The sequence below is a fragment of the Carassius carassius genome, chromosome 11 (genome assembly GCF_963082965.1).
Source record: "Carassius carassius chromosome 11, fCarCar2.1, whole genome shotgun sequence".
Classification (NCBI taxonomy): domain Eukaryota; kingdom Metazoa; phylum Chordata; class Actinopteri; order Cypriniformes; family Cyprinidae; genus Carassius; species Carassius carassius.
The window spans coordinates 9,936,341-9,960,625 of NC_081765.1; the positions used below are offsets into that span (position 1 = coordinate 9,936,341).

A 24,285-nucleotide genomic window follows, 5' to 3' on the forward strand; every position below is an offset into this window, starting at 1 on the left:
GCATGAAAGCTTATTTGCATTGCAGATTGTTTAAGTCTAAGTTGATTCCTAAAAGACGGCATTGTGAAATGCACACTCTTGTTTGATATTGACCCTATAATCTGGTCCTACCTCTGTTGTTCTCACCCAAAAGCGATGGAGTGTTGGGGTGGATGGCATTCGAGAAACAAGGGGGGTGGTGATGGGTTCCAGTGACTTAAAACCCTAAGGCGATTTCATCTCTCTCTCTCTCTGATTAGTGGTATGGACCTTCTCTTGACTCGCTGATTGACTTCTAGATTAGCTATGAAAGCCCCATCTATCAATCACCTGCACCTCACTCATTTGTGATGCTAAAAGTGAATTTATGTGATTAAATGTGTGTGCGTGTTTTGAAGAACAGGGGAGCAGATATGCTGAATGATTAAGACACTACTTGTGGCAATTGGGCACCCAAATACACCTGTTTGTTTATGCTTGTGCGAATAGATTTCCATTGCAGTCTCGTTATTAAAAAAAAAAAAAACACCTTCAACACCTCTTCTAATAGTAATGATCAACACTTCCTTGGCAGCTGTTGCATAGTGTCAGACAATTGTTCATGGCTAATTTCTGTTATGTCTGTAAATCCTGAGTATTTTGATTGATACTTCATTTATTTGTTTTGCCTTGGAGTTCAGTTTTGGGTACTGAATATCAATTGAATAGGTAGTTCTGACCTTGCAGTTTGCAGAATTTTTACTTGCAGATGGAGATAGTAGTACGTACCGTATGTGCCAAATGTTAATAATGTCTACAACTAACCTGAGATTAGTCTTATTTTTTGCTGAATTCCCACTAACAACATCTCATAAATTGCAAGTACTTTAAACTGACCAGTTTGCAAAGACAGAACATGAAGAACTGATAAAACCTCTCATGAAATTTTTATAGGTTCCTTAAACCCAAGTGGAAAATGCACATTTTAGAGTGTCTAATATAATCAGATACATCAATATAATTTAGTGTCTAATATAATCCTTCAAGAGGGACTCTCACAGTAGCACATTCTTATCTGAGAGTCCACATCAGATTGAATTGCAGCTGACAAAAGATTTTTTTGTTGTTGTTAGGGATCATTTAATGGACACCAATATGAATATGATTATTTCCTTGATATGTTTTCTATTTTAAGAACTAATTAAACAATAGACACAGGAGCACACTCAACTTCTGTGAAGCAGAGAACCTTATTACACATTCTCCTCTATAAGGTTCACCTTTTGGGTGAGTCTTCTTCTTTGCCTACAGGTTCTGGTCGTTCACCCAGTGGTGGAGCACTGATGTGACCCCGGAGGCGGTCATTCTCTCGTGCAATATCGGCTGCATTTTGGATGACCAGGCTGTCATATGCACGCATACCCAAGTCCTCTGCTCCCTGCAGAAACCGCTGGACGGTACACTGCTCCTGCTGCCGAGATGTGAGCCTGTGACGTGCACACTGTCTGGCCAACCAACCACGCACCACTGAATCACACATACACACGATTAAGTAAAAATATTAGCTCGGTGACAAACCATACAGTATGACCACATACAGTCTCTGATGTTTACTTTACCTTTCTGACAGATAATAATCTTCCTGTGCAGTTGATGGCAGCGGTCATTAAGGTGATCAGCCTGCCAGTATCTCAAGAAAACCTTACTGTTCCCTATCTGAGCAAAAGAATGAGAGAGGAAGAAAGATAGGTAATCACATAAGCTCTGTTCCAAAATCAATTTAGCTGGCTACTTCCTATAGACATGGGGAATTTTTTTTGCTGCATGTTCAATTTACTTGAAATCAGCTAAAGCAACACAATTGCTGTACATTTAATTTCATTTTGAACAACCCACTTAAATATGTCAAATTCAAATTTACTTAACCCATTATTGGTAAATAGTTGCATTAACTGAAACCGCATGGATAGATTTTAACAACATGCTTTAAACTGAACTGAACTGGGAGAGAAAATGTTGAAATTTAGTGCTATTTTATGCATTTTGGAGTAATAGGAACAACCTGCTTTTCAGTTATTTTGTCTGTTCATTTAAACGTGTTTCTGTTGTTGAAGTTTTTGTGGTTAGGCTGCAGGATGGTTTAGATGGTTAATGGTGTTAGTTGGTTCATTCAATGAACAAAACTGCTAATGTCAGTGCTGCAGCACTGTATTTATTCAATTTGTTAATTAATTAAGTTGTGAATTTTACTTAATTCCATTTGTGACATTTACTTAAAATATTTCATTTTGCAGAAAAATGTGAAAGAAATTTAATTAAACTAAACAATCTATACTTATTAGTGTAAATGGAATAGAAGTTTAATATTAAGATCAAGTATCTTCACATCAGGAACCTATGATGCCTTAAAATCCTGTCTCTGTAATCCGTGCTCAATAGTTTTGGAACAACACCTCTCGGTCTCTTCATGAACATTTTCCTAGAGCTCTGTAGACGTATTTGGTAACTCACCTGCCAGCCCTGAAGTTTACAATGCTGCAGAATGTGGCGGCACTTCTCCTCTGTGGATGCTTTCTTCCTGTCGGTGAGGATGGTGTCCACCAGCTCTCTGTATCTGCACCACAAACCCATATAACATTCACTGTCATCCACATAATTCAACTGCAGAGGAACTCTATGAACCCCTTACTACTGCATTAAAGCATGATGATCACTAATGCCTGAACGGGAATGTTGTCTGCAGGAACCATTAGGACTACCACTTCCTGTTGGCCTTGCTTAGCAGGGCTTAGATTTTCAAATGCAATAACCATCTAAGACTGATGTTAAACTACAAAAGACAATGCTCAATCGGCTCCATTCCTTTTTGAAATTCAAGGGTCAAAGAGATTCTGAGTCCGGATGACTTCTCAGCATCTGCTGCGGTGGCTGTTGGCAAGGCAACCATTCACAGAGAAAGGTCAAACTTGGACAGCTTTGCTGCATTGTTCTGGAGTAGAAGGATCAAGCATCTGTGGCGCAAGAGGGTAAGCTGTCGACACACCCCTCAAACGTGTGTGTGTGTGTTTGCGCATTTGGATTACGCATTATAAACATCTGGCACAAGGGAACGGTGTTTAATAATCAACTATACTAAAGGAATTCACAAAGGAAGAACTCAAGAATACGTGATGCATGCAAATATCTTCTTAAAACAATTTATTTTCTATCTTGAATTTAATCTGTTGCTGTTCAGTTTTAGGTTCAGAACATGAATGTACATTTACTGATCATTTTGTTCATAAAAATCGAGGTCTATACTATAATGAATTCAGGCTATATATATATATATATATATTTTTTTTTTTTTTTTTTTTACTTTTTTTATTCTCTTTACCAGTATGTTTGTTCCCTGGGAATTGAACCCACAACCTTTTGCACTGCTAACGCAATGCTCTACCACTAAGCCACAGGAACACAGACTCTATTCAAGGTACTTTAAATAATGTTTGCACAATTGTGTGCAATTGCAAGGGTGATGCATTAGTATGATGATATTAAAGTTTTAACTCTTATATAGATTACACATTTGAGAAGAGAGAGTGCTAGTACTCACTATGTCTCACTAAACTATTAATGATAACTGTTAGTTTTAAATATTAAATACTGATATGTTACTTCTACAAAAACAAAAATGGAAAGTAATCCAGTGCCATTACTATATGGTTGACACTCCAACGTAATAGTTGGCAGTACTGAACCTTAAAGGTGTGATCACATTTACTTTTGCAGGTAAAATCACTACACTACACAAGACCATTTTATTTTTTTTTATTTTTTTGCCTACAAAATTTTACCTACATTTTGTGAATGTGACCATACACAGACCATAACACAGGTTGCCACCCCCAAAATTTATATAGATATACTGTTATTGTGAAGTATTTTACCCATGCTAATAGAGTACTGAAAATGTGATATTGTGACACCCATTTTTAATAGACACGCTATTTTTCATATGTGAATGGAATACGTCTGTTCACTTTTACTGACATTTCAACAGAAATCTTTAGTTGCCTCATTCTCATGTTTCGCAAAACAATCTGCATTTATGACATGTATTTCCAATAATATTTCACAAATTTGGTATTTCATTTTGCCTTCCTATTAACACTATCTAACATGTGGAGAATACTTTTTTTGCAGACAGCTGTATAATGGGCCATTGATGTGTCATGCCCATGATTTGTGATGCAAGCAATCTTAGTGGGAGGGCGAAAATTGACATCCCAACTTTCAATAAATAAATAAATTATTTTTATAATTCCCTCACTGATTCCACTGAGTGCAGCTCACTCACACTGGTCATGTGGCACATGGTGAACAGATGGGAGGGTGGGATTGTAGGGATGTAGTGTAATGGGCCTTCTCCATGAGCTCAGTCAAACACTTGCTTTAGTCTTAAGCCAAATTAACTTCCGAAGTGATTTACAGAAGCCTGGTGCTTCTGAACTTCCCTTAACCCTTCTTCTATGACCAAGACCTACGGCTTCCCAAAGGAGTCATCAACCATGAAGGGAGCCTGGGGAAACCAAAGACCTCTTGTATATGAATATGAAAATTATCGATGTCCTCACTGTTTGTTGGGCCTTTGGGGATTGAGTCATATGAACTCAACAAGGTTGACTGCTTGGCCGTAAAGCTCCATATTGGGATCATGGGAGGAGGGAGATCTACCTCAATATTCAAAGTAAATAGCCACAATAAAACAGTGAGGATGACAACAGACCATCATCTCTTATTCTGAGCATCATTACGGTGATAAGAACCACTGAAGGCATTTCTGCTGTCAGGAAGAAAGCAGGGACTGTGCTTGTGTATGAGCATGCATGTTAATGCATAAATCAAAGTGCTCTACCTCTCAAATACTAGAGCTGGATGTACTAGAAAAAAAGGGAAAGGTACAGAGAGAACCTTATGTAAATCAGTGTATTGTTGAAGGGCTTCCTGTTCCAAACTGTTACACATTAAGCCTCTCACTAAGTTAAATATAAATAAATATATATCACGAGTGTTTGTGAAAACAAATAAACCAGATGAAATGGGTAACGCAGAGCCAGTTGGTGGTTTATGTTTTGAGGATCTTCAAAACATGAAAATAAATTTAGCATTTGGACCAATTAGACACACTATATGTTATATTTAACTAACATAAATATCTAAATATTTACCCTCATCTAACTAAAAGGGTCTACCGACCCTTCCACCAAAATGCAACTTCGAGCTAAAAAACAACTTTTTTTTTGAATGAACACACAGTAATATGCTGTTACTGTTCTTGTATATTGTCTTTTGTGTATTGTGTATGTTTTATGCATGCTTATGGTAGATACACTTTAAGCTGATTCGCTACAAAATTTTGCACATGCAAACTGCAATATGATATCTGATGTATGCATTATGATGTATATTGCAGGTTTTCATGGAAAATATTTTTGTGCATTAGAAACAAAAATAATGAAGGGCATACATTTAAAGTGTATTAATGTATTAATAATAATAATATTTTTACTGTATTTTGATCAAATAAATGCACCCTTGGAGAGAATAAGAAACTTAGCAAAACTGTTGGTCAAAATTTACAGAGCCAGAACTTTTTGAACTTTAAAACATTAATGAGAGAAATAACTTAAATAACTGTTTCACAGAAACATCTCGTTTAAGTTTATTTCTTGTAAAACAAAATACAATAATAAGAGGAATCATAATTTTAGATATTTGATATGCTAAAAAATAAATAAAAAATAAATAAAAATAAAAAATCGAAATGGTGTCACTACAAACCTGTGTGCATTTATTTCTTAGGAAAATAAAATATCATTTTGGATAATGTGCCCCCCCCCCCTTTTTTTTTTGCCACTGGGTCATTCAGTTTAATTTAGATTTCCCACTGATTGGACAAACATGGACAAAAACAACTTTCTTCACCAAAAAAAAAAAAAAGAAAAAAAGAAAAAAAAAGGAAAAATACTTTTGTGCTCCTAAAAATAAAGAAAATCATACAGGTTTGAACAAAAAGGAAATTAAATGAGGGTGAGTAACTGATGACAGAATGTTTATTTTGGGGTAAACTATCCCTTTAAGAAATTCTTCAGCCCTTCACTGCCTCCTCATTTTGATTCACATCAAATTAAACCCTATACTCTGACTCAGATCCATGCATTTGTTTCCGAGTCTGTGTGTGCTGTGGTGTCTGATACAGTGAGGATGCTGCATTGCCTTTAAAGGTGGATGAGTAGTTTGTCCCGAGGCTTGAGCTAGACCGTGATAAATAAGCCTGTCATATGCATTAGTGCTGGACCAGAGACTACTGCACACCTCAGGCTACACACCACACTTCATTCATAAAGACCAAGAAGCTAGCATGATGACAGAGAAGGAAAACACTGTACACAAAGAATCAAATCATCCAAGAACTTCTCGATCACACGTCACATGTATATAAAAACCAACATCCATTCAAAAATATAATAACTTTCCTTTCACCCTCACACATGATTATGAATGGCTTGATGGAGGCGCTGGAGGCTGTGAATGGGTTCTTTGTGACTTGCTGCCTCTTTTCTGCCTCGGGAAGTCAAGGCGTCTTTGGAAGAGACGTGCTGGATGAAGGGTACACATGACTCCACATCACAAGCAAAAACAAAGCCGCATTTATCCAAGGCCTCACTTCTTTATTTACCCACAAGTCAGCAGAAAATCAACACACGTGCACTCAGACAAAGACTGGCACATGGTGTGAGAAAAAGTAAAATAGTTTGTAGCGATTTGTGCACCGTTTGCTCTGGCCAGTGCCACACAAACACTACACACACACACACACACACACACATATATACAGTACAGACCAAAAGTTTGGACACACCTTCTCATTCAAAGAGTTTTCTTTATTTTCATGACTATGAAAATCAAAACTATGAATTAACACATGTGGAATTATATATGGAATTATATACATAACAAAAAAGTGTGAAACAACTGAAAATATGTCATATAGGTTCTTCAAAGTAGCCACCTTTTGCTTTGATTACTGCTTTGCACACTCTTGGCATTCTCTTGATGAGCTTCAAGAGGTAGTCACCTGAAATGGTCTTCCACCAGTCTTGAAGGAGTTCCCCGAGAGATGCTTAGCACTTGTTGGCCCTTTTGCCTTCTGTCTGCGGTCCAGCTCACCCCTAAACCATCTCGATTGGGTTCAGGTCCAGTGACTGTGGAGGCCAGGTCATCTGGCGCAGCACCCCATCACTCTCCTTCTTGGTCAAATAGCCCTTGATGCCTTCAGTGTGACTCTACAATTTTCATAGTCATGAAAATAAAGAAAACTCTTTGAATGAGAAGGTGTGTCCAAACGTTTGGTCTGTACTGTATATATATATATATATATATATATATATATATATATATATATATATATAAAACTGACAATATAAATTATTTCTATTTTTTAAATGTTGTTCTTTTGAATGTTGTTCTTTGATAATCAGAAATGTTTCTTGATCATCAAATCAACATATGCGAATGATTTCTGAAAGATCGTGACACTGACAAACATATGTAGAAAACAGTGTGTAAAACATTTTATTTTATAATTTATATTTTTTTCAGATTGAAGTTAATAGATTATTTTTAGTAGATTTTTACATAATTTGTTCTTGCAAAAAATGCTCTCCAAACATTGCAACAATGTCTGTTGAAATGACTGTTCCTCTGAAAGACAGATGCTTTCAGATTTAGCCTTGTGTTTGAGCGAGTGAATCAACAGACAAGTATCAACACTAACATTTTTACAAACACAATGCGGATGGGGCATGAATAAGCAAGTAAGATAAACAATCAGATTATGTTTTAGGACATGCATTCCACATATTTTGATACAGACAAATAAGAGCACACAAAAGCACAAATAAACAAGCTTGTACAGCTCTTGCCACACACACAAAGACAGATACAAACAGCTTGAATGTCAAAAAGCAAAAAACACATGCAATGCTGACAGCGTGCCCCCCACGAAAGGCCATGAAATTTGACCTCCGTATCAGACAACCTCCTGCTCAAAAAGCCCAAAATTTCCATCACAATCATCCGGCCTTCGTCTGCCTGCAGCCTCTCACCGTCTGGCCTGCCGCAGCTTTATTGTGATGCTAACACACACTCACACGAAAAAAAACAAAAAAAACATGCACATGGCACCATGTCACCAATGCACTCACAGAAAAACTTAGCACATCATAGGAATGTGAGAATGGATGCCACAGAATAACCAAAATATCGGGAAAGCATATGTCACACAGAGACCATTTGCTTCGGCAAAGTTAAGAAAGGTTTGACTTTATGCAAATGAGCAGGTGACACGTGTGCCTATCAATAGTAAAGAGGACAATGGCACAAAAATAACCGCTCTCAAAAATAGCAATGTTATATATCGGGAGACTATCTGCTTCATGTAGTCAAAACAATATTCACTATCACGGGAGAATCTGAGCTATTTTAACCCATCTAAACACAAATGTCACAAATGTCTGGGTCATTTAATCCAGAGTCAACACAAGCTGCTGTCTAGGAGCCGAAATGTTCTGTGAGGATAAAGTGTCCATAGTCCCTCTCTCTGTCTTTGTCTTACGCTCTCTCTTTCTGAAAGATTCATGATGTTTACAGCCGGGTAGTGGAAACTCACAGTGTCATGTGACCAGCAGTTTCCCAATTCATTATCGCACTGGAATGTTACCGTAATGCTTTTATCCTTTACAGAGCGAGAGAGAAAGAGCAGCATGTGATCTAATCAAAGCACACTGAATTACACTGCTCAGAAAAACAGCAGGGAAGGAGATTGGAAAATTAGACACTAAAGTAAATCTAAAATGATACAACAGTGAGAAAGACACTCAGAACAGCAATGAGGAATAGCTCAAGGGGCCTGTTCACACAGAATATACACACACACACACACACACACACACATTTCTGAAAATAACTAAGGCTATACTACACTGAAAACTAAAGTAAATTTGAAAACTAAACTAAAAAAAACAAAACAAAAAAAAAAACTAATAACCTCTCTGTGAACTCCGGACAAAAGTTACGTTTATGACAGAGGAATGAAATGAGAGCAAAAGTGTCAAAGAGGGAGTGGGAACTTCACGGGCTTCTCCATTGCTAAATAAAGTCTGGTTTGTGCAAAGAGCGGGAACAGCCTATTCTATGGGTGTCAGTATGACACGGAGATAAGGCACTGTGTTCCTGAGGAAGATGAACACAGAGTCACGCTGAACCCTTGCCTGACAGAAGGAACAGCCTGCTCCTCTTTCATTTTCACTCACTCTTTTATCTTCTTCTTTCACATTCTGAAAAGCACAGGGAAGATTACTTGAAATTACATCCTGTCCCCTTTCACAATACAATTTCCAATAATTCTCTCTGATCCTTTATTCCATTTCTCTCTCTTCCAGTTACATGAAGTTGAGCAGAGATCGGGGAGACCCATCCAAGAGCACTTCATCCTCTCCAAAACTGCCCCATTATCACCCCATCAGGAAAACGGCCACTCAAAAAACTGTTCCCAGTGAGGCCTATGACCATTAATCATAGTGTGAATCCAGCGTCACACCCTAGACGTTGCTCTCAGCAACTACACACACACACATATAGGGTATATACTTTCTGCCTAACCTCAGCTGAACTGAAAGTCCATCTCGAGCGTATAGCCCAGACAGATTGAGTCAGGCAGACACATATCAGCGTCTGAGAAAAGGCACTTACGATTTATGCCCTGCAGGAATGACGTTTTACCTCATTTGACCTGGTGGCAGAAATGGATTGAAAAACATCTTGTGCTGAGTGTATAGAAACATAAATATATGTCCACAGAGAAACAGAGTTTAACAGATGGCTTCACCTCAGTTAGTCTCTACATAATACATATAGTATATAGGTCCTTATGGGAAACATGTCATGCCACTAGGACAGGGGTGTAAACTCAATTCCTGCAGGGCTTGAGGCCTGCAGAGTTTTGTTCCAACCCTGCTCCAACACACATACCTTATAGATTTCAAACAAGCCTGACGGACTACATTAGTTGAATCAGCTGTTTTAAACAGGGTTAAATCTAAACACTGCAGTGCTCCAGCCGTCCAGTAATTGAGTTTGTCACCCCTGTACTAGGATATGAACTGCTTGATTTAAAAACAGACACTAGGAAACGTAAGACCCACTACTCTACATCTGAATAATGCCTATGAAGGCAGTGCTTCAGTGTCACATGATCCTTCAGAAATCATTCAAATATGCTGATTTGCTGTTTAAGAGACATTTATCCTAATGACCCAGGACTTTCGAATAGTAGTGAATATTTATGTTTGTTTATGTAAGAGTTCTAATTTAAAGAACATAGGGTTTACTGGTCAAAACAGTAATGGGACACCTATTTCTACCCTATCTAGTCATGGATAGTGCCTTACAGTGACCAATTGAATGGCTGAGAATCTCACCTGCACAGGAAACTGGTGAAAGACAGGCGGACTGGGTATCCATAACGGATCATGCGGACCATCTCCAGAACTCCCACGTACTGGAGCTGTGAGGACACGTGGAAGCTGTCAAAAACATCAGGCTTTCCGGCATTGTTGGGCCTGACACACTGAATAAAGTGAGGTGTACACGCTTGCAGCTTACTGGTGATCTCACACAGAGAGTTCTGGAATGAGAGAGAGCAGCAGGAAAAGACAGGTAAGACTGTTGTTTGCATAATGTTACTTTCAGATTTATCTCAGTGACTCCCGTTTGCTTCCATTTCTGTAGCAACGTGAGTCATGGTACAACCTCCTCTCACCATGTGTCACACAAGACAGAACTTGTGTGTGGTGTTTTTATTTTTATTGCAATATCTGCACAAAGAAACAGGGAGAAAACTTAAAGAAAACTCCAAAATGACAAAAAGCACCATTAAAGAACCTTGAAAGTTGTGCAAGCAGGTCTTAAAGGGACAGTAGGCCTATTAAACATGCAGCCTACTTTCATTACTGTCAAGAGATAGATCACCCTAAAATGCAATTTCTGTCATTATTTACTCCCTATCATGTTGTCCCAAACCTGTATTAATTTCTTTCTTGTGCTCAACACAAAAGATATTTTGAAGAATGTGGGTTAGCAAACAGTTGTTGGTCCACATTGAATTTGATAGTAGCAAAAAAAATACTATGGCAGTCACTTTGGACCAGCAACTGTTTGGTTTTCCACGTTCCCAAAAATAGCATTCATGTTCAGAAGAAGAAAGTAACTAATTCAGGTTTAAAACCACTTTTGAGTGAGTAAATGGTGGTATAAAAATCAAGCACCATAGCCCCTTTCACACTGCACGTTGGAACCGGAAAAGTTCCGGAACATTGCCGAATTACCTTCTGTGTGAACGCAAACACGTCCCATGATTGATTCTGGGATCGATCCCGGGTTGGGGACCTAGTAATATTGCAGGGTTCAGTCCCAGAACGAGCTCTGTGTGAACAAAAGCCAGAGCCAATGCCGTAAAGGGTGTGTCGTAGTGATGACGCACAATATAGTGCGACTCTTTTTCCAGAAGTTTTGAAGGCAGATCATCGATCATAGCTGATAATGAAAAAAAATATGTGGAAACTGTAATGAAGCAGAGATCAGTTAGCTCCTCACTATCCACGCTGAAGCTGAGATCGTTGAGAAGGTCCTCACTGCAGAACACAAGATCCAGGGGGCGAGGTTGGACCTAGATCAAACTCCTCCCACTTTATAAACCGTGTTCTACCGTAAGAAGCTGCATAACGTTACATGTTCGTGAAGTTGCAGCCCGTAATCACCAACATTTGCTCTTATCATTATGTAGTGTATGTCTGTAAGTAATGATCACAGTTAAATATATGTCAAAGTTTTGACGGTGTACATACTATTTGATAGCGCCAAGACAGGTTTAAGTAATGTTAACTTTAAAAGTACTAACAGTTAACTAGATAACAGCTAGCGCACATATGTAAAGCTACAGGTGGACTTTTTGGCAAGGTAGTTTACACGCTATCCAGGCTATGCTAACTTGGCAAGAAATACCATTTGAAATACATTAAACGTTGACCATAGATGCACAGAACAGTGTTGCGACGTGAGAAGATTGCCCTTCAGAGACGCCATGCTGTTGCTCTAATTATCGTTGCCTGTGTTCAAACCCTCCATGGAACTTCATGTGGTGGCCAAGTCTGCAACCACTTATCTTTGGCAGTGCAGCATGAAGGTAGGTTGGCATTTTTTTATTTGGCTTTTTTTTTTTTTTTTTGCATTCTTAATATTATTTTACTGACGTTAACAGTTGTTTATAAGCCTAATTTGTTTAATGTAAGCCTCATAGTATTGTAAGACTTGAACAATACAATAACGTATTGTTGACCTCTTTTAACATGCATCTTTCATTAGCCTCTGTCATAAGTCCTACACAGAATTTTTTTATCACTAATTGTCATTATCCAAATAATGCATTAATTTGTTAATTTATTTAACTAGTTCTATCATGCCTGCAGTACCACAACTTATTTTTTTTTTTTTTTTTTTTTTTTTTTCATTTTCAGAATTCCTAATTGTCTAGTGCAACTTGCAGTGTAGAGAACAGGCACATTTTCACTGTTGTTATTGCCAAACACAGTTACTGTATAAGGAAAGTCCATTCGTGAGTGCTGGCTGAACTTAATTTTAAAGTGCATTAGCCATAAAAGGTGAGAACGTACTCGGTTACTAAACGTAACCTCGGTTCTCTCTAGAAGAGCGAACGAGTACTGCGTCTTAGCTAAGACGCTACGGGAAAAGTCTCTTTTCACGAAATACTGAAGCAAAAAATTATCCTTAATTTTGTATTTTTGTAAAGCGCATTTGCAGCAGTACACAGCCATAGGCGAGACGGCTCGTTCGCTCATTGGCTTGTTCTGCGGCAACTGCACAGCCTATCGAGCGCGGGCTGATGCAACATCAGCTTCGCGCCCTTCTTGCCACTTCCCGCCGAAATGGGTGTTGCCCAACCTATAAAAGGAGCTCGAAAAGGCTGACTCACCTGATTTATTTCATCGCCGAAGCGAACCAGAGTGAATCGTGCGCACGGCAGAGAACGCAGTACTTGTTCGCTCTTCTAGAGAGAACCGAGGTTACGTTTAGTAACCGAGGACGTTCTCTTACGAGAGCTCTCTCATACTGCGTCTTAGCTAAGACGCTACGGGAACCCAATGCAAAACGCCGTGCGCGCAGGGATCACATACCAATAAACCTGAAGCAACGCCCAGGATTTACAGTGCACAGTCACCTGAGGGACTCACAGAGAGTCCAGGACAGAAAACGGGGAAAGCCCTCCGTCCCATATCTAGCAGCATCCGTAAATGCGGCAATATGACATCACACAGCCGAGGCAAAGCCTGACCAATGTGGCAATGCGGGTCTTACGCAATACTGCCCATATAACAGTCGGCAGCGCATAGCGCTCATGAACTCAGAATTCCCCTCAGGGCCCTGATTCGACTGTACCGACAGCAGCCTTGCTTGCAAGGCGGGAACCTCCAGGTTATAGAACGGCAGCAGAGCGAGACACATAAGCTCTTAAAACCCTGACAGGGCAAAAAAGACTCGAGTCTCTATCCTCTCCTGACACCGGCAGGGCAGACAGGGCAATAACCTGAGCCCGAAACGGCGTGTTGAGGGATTTCGGCACATAACCGTGCCTAGGTTTGAGTATGACCCTTAAGTCATTAGGCCCAAACTCCAAGCACGACTGACTCACCGAGAGCGCGTGCAAATCACCCACACGCTTCACCGAAGCGAGAGCCAACAAGAATACTGTCTTGAACGACAGATGCTGAAGGCTAACCGATTGGATAGGCTCAAAAGGGGGACTCTTCATGGCCTCCAAAACCGCCGCAAGGTCCCACATAGGGACTGACGGAGGTCTGGGAGGATTCAGCCTCCTAGCTCCTCTGAGGAACCGGATGACCAAATCATTCCTTCCTATTGACTGACCGAGCGCTGTTTCAGAAAACGCTGCGATGGCCGCCACATAAACTTTGAGCTTGGATGGGGCTCTGCCCTTATCCAACAGCTCCTGTAGGAAGGAGAGAACCTCCGTCACCTCACAACTAAGGGGTGAATATCCTCGAGCTGTGCACCAGCTGGAGAACACCGACCACTTTGAGGCATACAGACGTCGTGTCGACGGAGCTCTAGCCTGAGTGATGGTATTCAGCACTCCCACTGCAAGATCAGCGGGTAACCGTTGAGCGCCCACACATGGAGGGACCACAACTCCGGTTGAGGGTGCCAAATCGAGCCCCTGGCCTGCGAGAGGAGGTCCCTCCTCAACGGTACTGGCCACGGGGCGACATCTGCTAACTGCATCAAATCTGGGAACCATGGTTGGTTCTTCCAAAGAGGTGCTACAAGCAGTATTGAACATCTCGTTTCTCTCACCCGTTCTATCACCTGCGGAAGGAGGGAGACGGGAGGGAAAGCATAAAGCGGGCAGCACGGCCATTCCCGTGACAGCTCACTTTCGTTCTTGGAAAAGAACGCAGGGCAGTGAGTGTTTTCGTGGGACGCGAAGAGGTCCACGTCCGCCCTGCCAAATCTCTCCCACAACAGCCGGACTGTTTGCGGGTGTAGAGACCATTCGCCCGTAGGAACATTGCCTCTGGACAGCCTGTATGGACCCAGATTCTGTAGCCCAGGCACATGCACTGCCCTCAGCGAACGCACGTCGTGCTGAGCCCAAACCAGGAGGCGTTCCGCTAGCCTGTACAGGTTTCAGGACCCGAGACCGCCCTGGCGATTTATGTAGGACACCACCGACATGTTGCCCGAAAGGACAAAGACGTGGTGATCCTTGATTTGGGGACAAAAGCGCATCAGCGCGTTCTCCACTGCCAGCATTTCCAGACAGTTGATATGATGGAGCTTTTCCCGTTCTGACCATAGGCCAAAGGACGGTCTGCACTCGAGGAGCGCTCCCCATCCCGAAGTGGAGGCGTCCATCGACACCATCTTCACATTCGGGGAAGTCCCCAGGCTTACACCTGATCGGTACCAGCCGTTCGCTGTCCAAGGTGCCAGAGCTGTGATTGACCTTGAGATGCAGCCGGCCAGACGCCCACGCTCTGCGCGGCACCCGCGTCTTCAGCCAGAACTGCAGGGGGCGCATGCGGAGCAGGCCCAGCTGCAGAGCCGGAGATGCTGAGGCCATGAGGCCCAGCATCTTCTGACAGTGTTTGAGCGACACGGTCGCGCCGCAGCGGAAAGAACTCGCTGCGCGCTGAATGCTCATCACGCGCTGTGGTGACAGCCGCGCCGTCATGGAACACGAGTTCAGAACTATACCCAGAAACAGAATCGTCTGACTGGGGTTCAGCGAACTCTTCGCCCAATTGACACTGAGGCCGAGCTTCTCGAGGTGATCGAGTAAAACGGACCTGTGGTCCACGAGCTCCGCTCGTGATCGGGCCAGAACCAGCCCGTCGTCCAAATAATCCAGCACTTGCATGCCTCTGAGTCTGAGATGAGCGAGCGCTGCATCCATGCACCTTGTAAACGTACGAGGAGCCACGGAGGACTGTAAACTGGTATGCCTGGCCCTCGAAGGCGAGTCTCAAATATCGCCTGTGGTTTGTCGCTATCTGTATTTGAAAATACGCGTCCCTCAGATCTATTGACATGAACCAGTCCCCTCTGCGAATCTGCGCGAGGAGTTTCCTGGTCGTAAGCATTTTGAAAACTGCGTTTCATCAATGCCTTGTTCAGCTGTCTTAGATCCAGTATGGGCCTGAGACCCCCGTCTCTCTTGGGCACCAGAAAGTATCTGCTGTACAGCCCCCCCCTCGCTTTGAGCTTGAGACACAGGCTCTACAGCCCCTTTGCTCAACAGTTTTGATATTTCGGCCCGAAGTATGTGTGCTACTTCTGTTTTGACCGTAGTTTCGACGCGCGCTGAAAAACGCGGAGGGCGTCGAAAAAAACAAAACTGTAGCGAGTATCCTCTCTTTATAATGCCTAGCACCCAATCCGAAACCCCTGGAAGCGCTGACCATGCATCTGCATGAATGGCTAAGGGCTGGATGCGAAGCGCGCTCTGTTGACCGGGCAACAACGGCGCTCGGGTGTGCTGCGCATTTGAGGCGGGGAGCGCGCTGATCACAGCGGGCAGATCGCTCCTCCTCGACCCCGTCCCGGCGCTTAACTGACTGGGGGAAGGCTGAGCAGGTCCCGTGGGACTCGATATGTCTGCGAGTAACTGTGGGCTGCATATGTGCACATTTACCACTTTCAACTCGCTGTCTGCCTGTGCAGAGCGTACGTGCACGGGACTCGTTTTTACAGAAGCCACGCGCCGTATGTGACATAGTGTATGTGGGCACTGGGGAGTCGGCACGTTTACTATGCGGCGCGCTCGACCGATCTGTGTCGATCTTATGTGCGCGAGCCCTGTGTGCAGGGCTGTGCTTACATGTGGAGATGGGCACTGAGGAGTGGGCATCGTCACTACATTTATAGCACCATCGGCCGTGGCCGGACGAACGTGCACGGGTTTCGTTTTTACAGAAACCACATGATGCGTGTGACATAGTGATTGTGGGCACTGAGGAGTGGGCACGTCTACTATGTTGTGCGCGTGATCGACTTGAGTCGCTTTTATGGGCGCGAGCCCTGTGTGAAGGGCTGTGCTTATATGTGGAGATGGGCACTGAGCAGTGGGCATCGTCACTACATTTATAGCACCATCGGCCGTGGCCGGGACACCAGAAATTACACCTTTTTCGGGAAATATCTGGGTAGCCGTGATAACGGTTTTTGTGTGCAGGCAATCGGGCAACCGTACAGGCTTGCGCATTGCAAAAGACGCTGAAACAGTCACAATCTCTGGAACTGAAACAGCGGCGCGCTTAGGTGAGAGCCCGGCCACAGCGGAACTCGTACACCGGCGCTTCGATGAAGCAGCCATCGTGTGTAGTGCCGACGCAGCGTCATGCAGCATGCATAGATGGCTTTCCGAGGATGGCTTCGGGGCTCCCGGCCTCACCGTAATCCTCTGCCGCGGTCCCTGCGGCGTGGGGCGACGGCCGGTAGAGCGAGAACGGGGGTCTCGAGCTGCGTTGCTGAAGCTGTTGTGATAACGGCTTTTGTGTGCAGGCAAGCGGGCAACTGTGCAGGCTTGCGCATTGCAGAAAACGCTGAGACAGTCACAATTCCTGGAACTGAAACAGCGGCGCGCTTGGGTGAGAGCTCGGCCACAGCGGAACTCAGCCACAGCGGAACTCGGCCACAGCGGAACTCGTACACCTGCGCTTCGATGAAGCAGCCATCGCGGGTAGTGCAGCCGCAGCGTCACACAGCAGGCTTTAGATGGCAACACCGCTTTGGCCGCCGTCCAGCAGAGGGCGGACAAAGGTGCGTCGCCGAGACTCGTCGCGGCCAACGCAAACATTCGCCCCGGCTCCTTCTCGATGTCAGCTCGTCTGCTGGGCTTCTGATCCTCGGAGCTCGCCCAGCCCTCACTGCCCGAAGCTAGCAGAGAGCGCGTGTCCTCTTCCCCCGACGCGGCCCTGAGATCGACTTGCTCGGACGACGCGCCGGCAAACAGCGGGCGCTGCCCACCGGGAAGCGATGCAGGGGGGGCCGGTGAAGCAGGGCGAACCGGCGAGCTCGGTTGAGCTGAAGACGGTTCCAGAATCCGCTGGAAGCGATGCTTTAACGGCGCCTCAGCGCAGCGGAGAATGCAGGCTCAGAGAAAAAGGCCAGGCGAGTCCTCAGAGTCACCATGGCAACAGCTCACAGTGGGGGCATCCGCCGTCAGCGAGCGCGAGCGCTGCATGATCTTCACCCAGGCAGGAGACACAGATGACGTACCGGTCTCCCTCATTGAGTGGGGCTCTGACGAGCCGCAGGAAGGCATCTTAAAAAAGACACGAGCTCTTTTACGAGTGTGTGTCGCAGGGCGAACACACACACACACATAAAGAACAGCTGGATATAACAGAATTGAAAGGATATAGGTGCCGGATAGTGCAGCAGGAACGGCAGTGGAAGGCGGCGATGCCAGCAGCTTCAGAATGGCTCGTCCTGCTGATATGCTTTCTCAGACGGCGCTTGCTTCCTCCGTGATCCAGCGATGCGTGAGCTTCGCTGAAGAGATGAAAAATCAGGTGAGTCAGCCTTTTCGAGCTCCTTTTATAGGTTGGGCCACACCCGTTTCGGCGGGAAGTGGCAAGAAGGGCGCGAAGCGCCCTTATTGGTCTGATGTTGCATCAGCCCGCCCTCGATAGGCTGTGCAGTTGCCGCAGAACAAGCCAATGAGCGAACGAGCCGTCTCGCATATGGCTGTGTACTGCTGCAAATGCGCTTTACAAAAATACAAAATTAAGGATAATTATTTGCTTCAGTATTTCGTGAAAAGAGACTTTTCCCGTAGCGTCTTAGCTAAGACGCAGTACGAGAGAGCTCTCGTAAGAGAACCAGATTTGCAAAACCATGCTGTCTTTCCAAAGTTTTAACTTTCTTCGTTTTATTTCTGACACCAATTACGGTGTTATAGGGAAGCCTCAAGAAGGTCCAAGTGAACTACATGAACGGTTGTCTCAAGGAGCATGGGATTCATGTGGTATAATGTCTGAGTCACTAGCAATTGTACATTTTTGAAATTTTAACTCTCAGCCAGTGTTGGGTAAGTTACTCTAAAAACTAGTTACTAATTACATTAGTGTAGGTTACTGTACAAATGACTCTCTCCAAAAAGTACTCAATTTCTTATTACTAATTACTTTCTAAATCCTATATCAACCTTGACAAGTTAATGATACAAATATAGACATGAAATGTTTCTTTTAATTCTTTCAAGTAACTACAGGTCCTTCTCAAAAAATTAGCATATTGTGATAAATGATAAAAATTAAACTTTCATATATTATAGATTCATTGCACACCAACTGAAATATTTCAGGTCTTTTATTGTTTTAATACTGATGATTTTGGCATACAGCTCATGAAAACCCAAAATTCCTATCTCAAAAAATTAGCATATCATGAAAAGGTTCTGTAAACAAGCTATTAACCTAATCATCTGAATCAACTAATTAACTCTAAACACCTGTAAAAGATTCCTGAGGCTTTTAAAAACTCCCAGCCTGGTTCATTACTCAAAACCGCAATCATGGGTAAGACTGCTGACCAGAAGGCCATCATTGACACCCTCAAGCTAGAGGGTAAGACACAGAAAGACATTTCTGAACGAATAGGCTGTTCCCAGAGTGCTGTATCAAGGCACCTCAGTGGGAAGTCTGTGGGAAGGAAAAAGTGTGGCAAAAAACGCTGCACAACGAGAAGAGGTGACCGGACCCTGAGGTAGATTGTGGAGAAGGACCTATTCCAGACCTTGGGGGACCTGCGGAAGCAGTGGACTGAGTCTGGAGTAGAAACATCCAGAGCCACCGTGCACAGGCGTGTGCAGGAAATGGGCTACAGGTGCCGCATTCCCCAGGTCAAGCCACTTTTGAACCAGAAACAGCGGCAGAAGCGCCTGACCTGGGCTACAGAGAAGAAGCACTGGACTTTTGGATACATTTTGCATGTCATTCGGAAATCAAGGTGCCAGAGTCTGGAGGAAGACTGGGGAGAAGGAAATGCCAAAATGCCTGAAGTCCAGTGTCAAGTACCCACAGTCAGTGATGGTCTGGGGTGCCATGTCAGCTGCTGGTGTTGGTCCATTGTGTTTTATCAAGGGCAGGGTCAATGCAGCTAGTTATCAGGGGATTTTGGAGCACTTCATGCTTCCATCTGCTGAAAAGCTTTATGGAGATGAAGATTTCGTTTTTCAGCACGACCTGGCACCTGCTCACAGTGCCAAAACCACTGGTAAATGGTTTACTGACCATGGTATTACTGTGCTCAATTGGCCTGCCAACTCTCCTGACCTGAACCCCATAGAGAATCTGTGGGATATTGTGAAGAGAAAGTTGAGAGACGCAAGACCCAACACTCTGGATGAGCTTAAGGCCCATAACCCCTCAGCAGTGCCACAGGCTGATTGCCTCCATGCCACGCCGCATTGAAGCAGTCATTTCTGCAAAAGGATTCCCGACCAGGTATTGAGTGCATAACTGAACATAATTATTTGAAGGTTTACTTTTTTTGTATTAAAAACACTTTTCTTTTATTGGTCGGATGAAATATGCTAATTTTTTGAGACCGGCATTTTGGGTTTTCATGAGCTGTATGCCAAAATCATCAGTATTAAAACAATAAAAGACCTGAAATATTTCAGTTGGTGTGCAATGAATCTAAAATATATGAAAGTTTAATTTTTATCATTACATTATGGAAAATAATGAACTTTATCACAATATGCTAATTTTTTGAGAAGGACCTGTATATAAATTATTCCATTCACACTTTAGATTAGGGTCCAATTCTCACTATTAACTATTTTTCCACAATGTACTCCTAATTATTGCTTAGTAATACGTAGCAAAGTAGTTAAGTATAAGAATCGGTTAGGATTAAGTATTTAGAATAAGGTTATGAAGAATAAGACATTAATACGTGCTTTTTAAGTAATAATAAATAGGCAATATCCCAGCATTATTCATGCTAATACACAACTAGTTTATTGTGAGAATTAGACAAAGTATTTAAAGTGAGAAGGGTACATAAAACGCATGCATTTTAATGTTAGACTTTAAATGCTGATGTTAAATCCACTATTTAATTGTGTATAAATGTTCTGCAGTCTATACACAGTATTAGTTCAATTACATATGAAGTAACTGTTATTAAATTACAGTAACTATTTACTTAGTAACTAGGTACACCCAACACTGCTCTCAGCATACTGGTCTTTGTATTCCTTTTACAGGGAGTATGTGGTTTTTATACAATCTTGACTTCACCTGTGTCCCGATCACCCTGTTATTTACTTCACAATGAAAACAGACGGCCATTATCCTTTTTTTTTTTATTATATATATTTTTTATATATATAACCCACTACAAACATGAATGCCCAGAACAAAGACAAAATCTTCATATTTCTCCTTTTTGTTTGCTTACAGTTGCCAGCATCTGTAAAAACATTGTTATCAATGTTGTGCTCCAGGAGGGTGACGAGGCTATTCTGTGACGGGGGAAGCCTTAAGAAGACGAGCCAATTTTCTTTGGCTTGACAGTAAGTGTTCCCTAGTAGTTTTTGCATGACTTTTTACGTATTTTAAAAAAAAATTCTTATGTTATTTGCTTGAACAGCTGGTTAATGAATTCCAGCCTTGTGGATTTTTGAATGTGTGTACTTTTACATGTCTACAGGTGTAACAATTTGGAGTGCTTTCTTTTCATACTACACGTCAGAGTTCTACAAAATGTACAGACTGGAAACTTATATGCAGTGTGGAGACATATTCAAAAATTGTATTCCAGGTATGCAGTGTTAGTTGTTGCCATGTGGTGTTTTGCTTTCAATGATTAATTAAAACATTACAAAAATAATGAACATTGGAATATTTATTTTTTTCTTTCTTTGCTAAACCTGTAGGATATGTAGGTCGAGGAAGAAGAGGGGAACTCGACACCCACCCAGGCTTCTGCAGCGAGTTCTGCCAAATCTGTGCTGACCTTCTTTGAAAGGTGAGGAGTTTGCATCTATTGCACTAAATGCACACAACACTCAGTGACAACTCACTTTTTTGAGGTTGAAATGGGTCACCTATGAGATTTGCATCGATCCAATGAGAGTGGATCTTACAAGGATACTTGTGATCTTACGAGGGTAAATAAAGAACTGGTTGTTTCAATAAGTTGTGCATATTATTTTCTTTACTCTTTACTTCTTTACTTTAAAACTGTCTAAAAATGTAATACTTTATTTATTTGAGGTCTGCGATGTGGCAACAGTGAAGAGAGAGAGGTTGGGCAAATATTTTCTTACTGAAAATAGCCGGCATAGCACGTCATCTTTTACAACATAGGATTTTGACTATATTTTAGTCACATGCAGGTTTCTATTAATGTTCATGATTAGTAGATGAAAGCACACCTATTTTCTACTTGATTAGAAAATATGTAGTAGACACTTGATTTAATACCATTCCAATAAAAGCAGATGTGCCTTCTTATTAATTTGAAGTCAAAGTGGACTACTGAGAGGGGTAAAGATTTAGCCAATCAAAAAACACACTTGTTTTTATTCTTACTTGTAACAAGAAACTATGGGCATTTCAGGCATTGTGAAATGTATGATTCTATGTTTTTTTTAGGTAGTTATGTTTTCAAATTAATACAAATGTTCATCCAAATGAAAAAATTAAAATATTTGGTACTTGCTACAGTGTTTGCAACTAAGCATTTAAAGTATTATATTTAAAAAAATAATGTTCTTAGCAAGTTTATTTTTCCGTCAAAAGAATAACTTTACTTACGACTTAATGCGGAAACAATAGTAAGTATGACGTTAATCTGCCATATGTCCAATCTAAATGCAGTGGGAGGAGATCCAACTCCGCCCCCTGGACCTGGATCCAACTCCGCCCTCTGGATCTTGTGTTCTGCAGTGAGGGGCTACTGAGATCGTTTGCCAGTTTAAGTGAAAGTTAATGTGCATAGAGTTTTCGACAGAATTGACATACAGTGGACAGAATTTTTATTTTTGGGTGAACTGTTCCTTTAATGGTAATAAAACAACAAAACACAAAGAGAAACTCACTCACTGCTCTAGACTGAAGAAATTGAATACAGTTGCTTTAGGAATCAGTTTACATAGTGTCTTATTTTTATATTTGTTCATTCAATTTCTGGAATACTCCTGCTAAATACACCTATTGTACCTGAAAATAAAGCACTGTTTGTACATTAATAAACAGTAAAGTACATTATTAAAAAAGATTTTTATCTTTGCCCTCTTTAGCCAAAATATCTGCCATTCATTTTTTTTGTTACCTTGAAAAGCTTTGTCTTTATAATAGGGAAATTAGTTTGGCTGTAATGCTCAGACAACTTGCAAAATAGTAAAACCAACATGAAAAAGAATTGTGATAAAAATTGTGAATCGTGACCAATATATGATAAATATATATTTTGATATTATATTTTTTTCCATATCACCCACCCCTATTTTGATGTCACTACAGGAAAAAAAAATTATTTAGTAATAAAGTCATGTGAACATGGTTGACTTGCATCGTCAGTTTACTTATGTGCATGTTAAAGGGGAAAACTGGTTATTTTAATAAGCTGATATTTGTGAGCTATCAGCTGGTGTTCATGTAAATGTGCTCAATGAGTTACTGGCATGGAGACCTGGAGGGCAAAAAGTTTATAGAACTGCAGCGCATGCCTGTCAATACAGCACCAGAGGTATTTCAATCAACAAAAAACAGTGAGAAATTCTAAAACAGGTGAAACAAGTGTTTTAACAAAATCAAATCTATTAGAGAGTGACATAACGTAAAAACTATTCATTTTTATTCCATCTCAAGTCAGTTGTTGTTGTTGCTGTTCTATTTCGGTTTCTTTTTCGACTTTGAAACAATATGTTGCCACCTTAAGGACAAACTCATTAGTGCAAAATAAATTTAAGGCACACATGCTGAGCATACATTTACCTCACATGAAGAGTGCGAATACCATAGCAAATGTGTAAAAAGCAACATATTTAATAAACAAAAAATGCCAGAGGTGAGAATTAGGAAGAACGTTTTGAACAATGCGTGGAAATCTTCTGAGGTTTCTGCGGAGCCCTGCACATGCAGACTCCACGTGGGCGTACTTTACTTACGAGGCACAAGCAGAAAATATCTGACTCTGAATGATGATGTCATAGGCCAAGGAGCCTGTGCTGAGTCAGCACGGACGGCAATGATCCTGCCATTGTCATGTGACATTTTTACTGATGCCAGCCGACAGAAAAAGGGTTGAGGAAAGTCGGCGCCACAGGCTGTCACACATACAATCAGCCATTCAAAAGAATAAATGAAAAAAGCTGTCAATTATGGCTGTTCCATTTTTCCATGAGGGCAAACGCTAATGAAAAACACAGACTAGATGTTATTTATTATTGCTGAAGGATTTCACATCTCTTCTACCGCTCTTGTCTGGGAGCTATTAAGGCGTAGATAAATAACATGTGTTTGAGCGAGCGCTGTGCATTGAATGCACTTTTGTGACGTAATCAGCCCTGAACAGAGAGGACAAAAGTGGAATACTGTTGGCTCTTCTTATAAACCCCTGCACTACCCCTTACATCTCGTAAGCAGAACAGGGGGTATGAAATCA

The 24,285-nt window shown here is 41.9% G+C and overlaps 1 protein-coding gene across 3 annotated transcripts in view; it reads right to left on the reverse strand.

The window, feature by feature from the left end:
* The window catches only part of LOC132152747 (unconventional myosin-XVI-like), a 217,292-nt gene that overhangs the window by 23,151 nt on the left and 169,856 nt on the right, over window positions 1-24,285 (reverse strand). For all 3 annotated transcript variants that reach the window (XM_059561610.1, XM_059561609.1, XM_059561611.1), the window contains exons 27-30: window positions 10,482-10,687; window positions 2,470-2,572; window positions 1,578-1,674; window positions 1,239-1,485 (exon numbers count right to left, since the gene is read on the reverse strand). In XM_059561610.1, coding sequence (XP_059417593.1) covers window positions 1,239-1,485; window positions 1,578-1,674; window positions 2,470-2,572; window positions 10,482-10,687 — 653 coding nt within the window. The remainder of the gene's footprint in view (window positions 1-1,238; window positions 1,486-1,577; window positions 1,675-2,469; window positions 2,573-10,481; window positions 10,688-24,285) is intronic.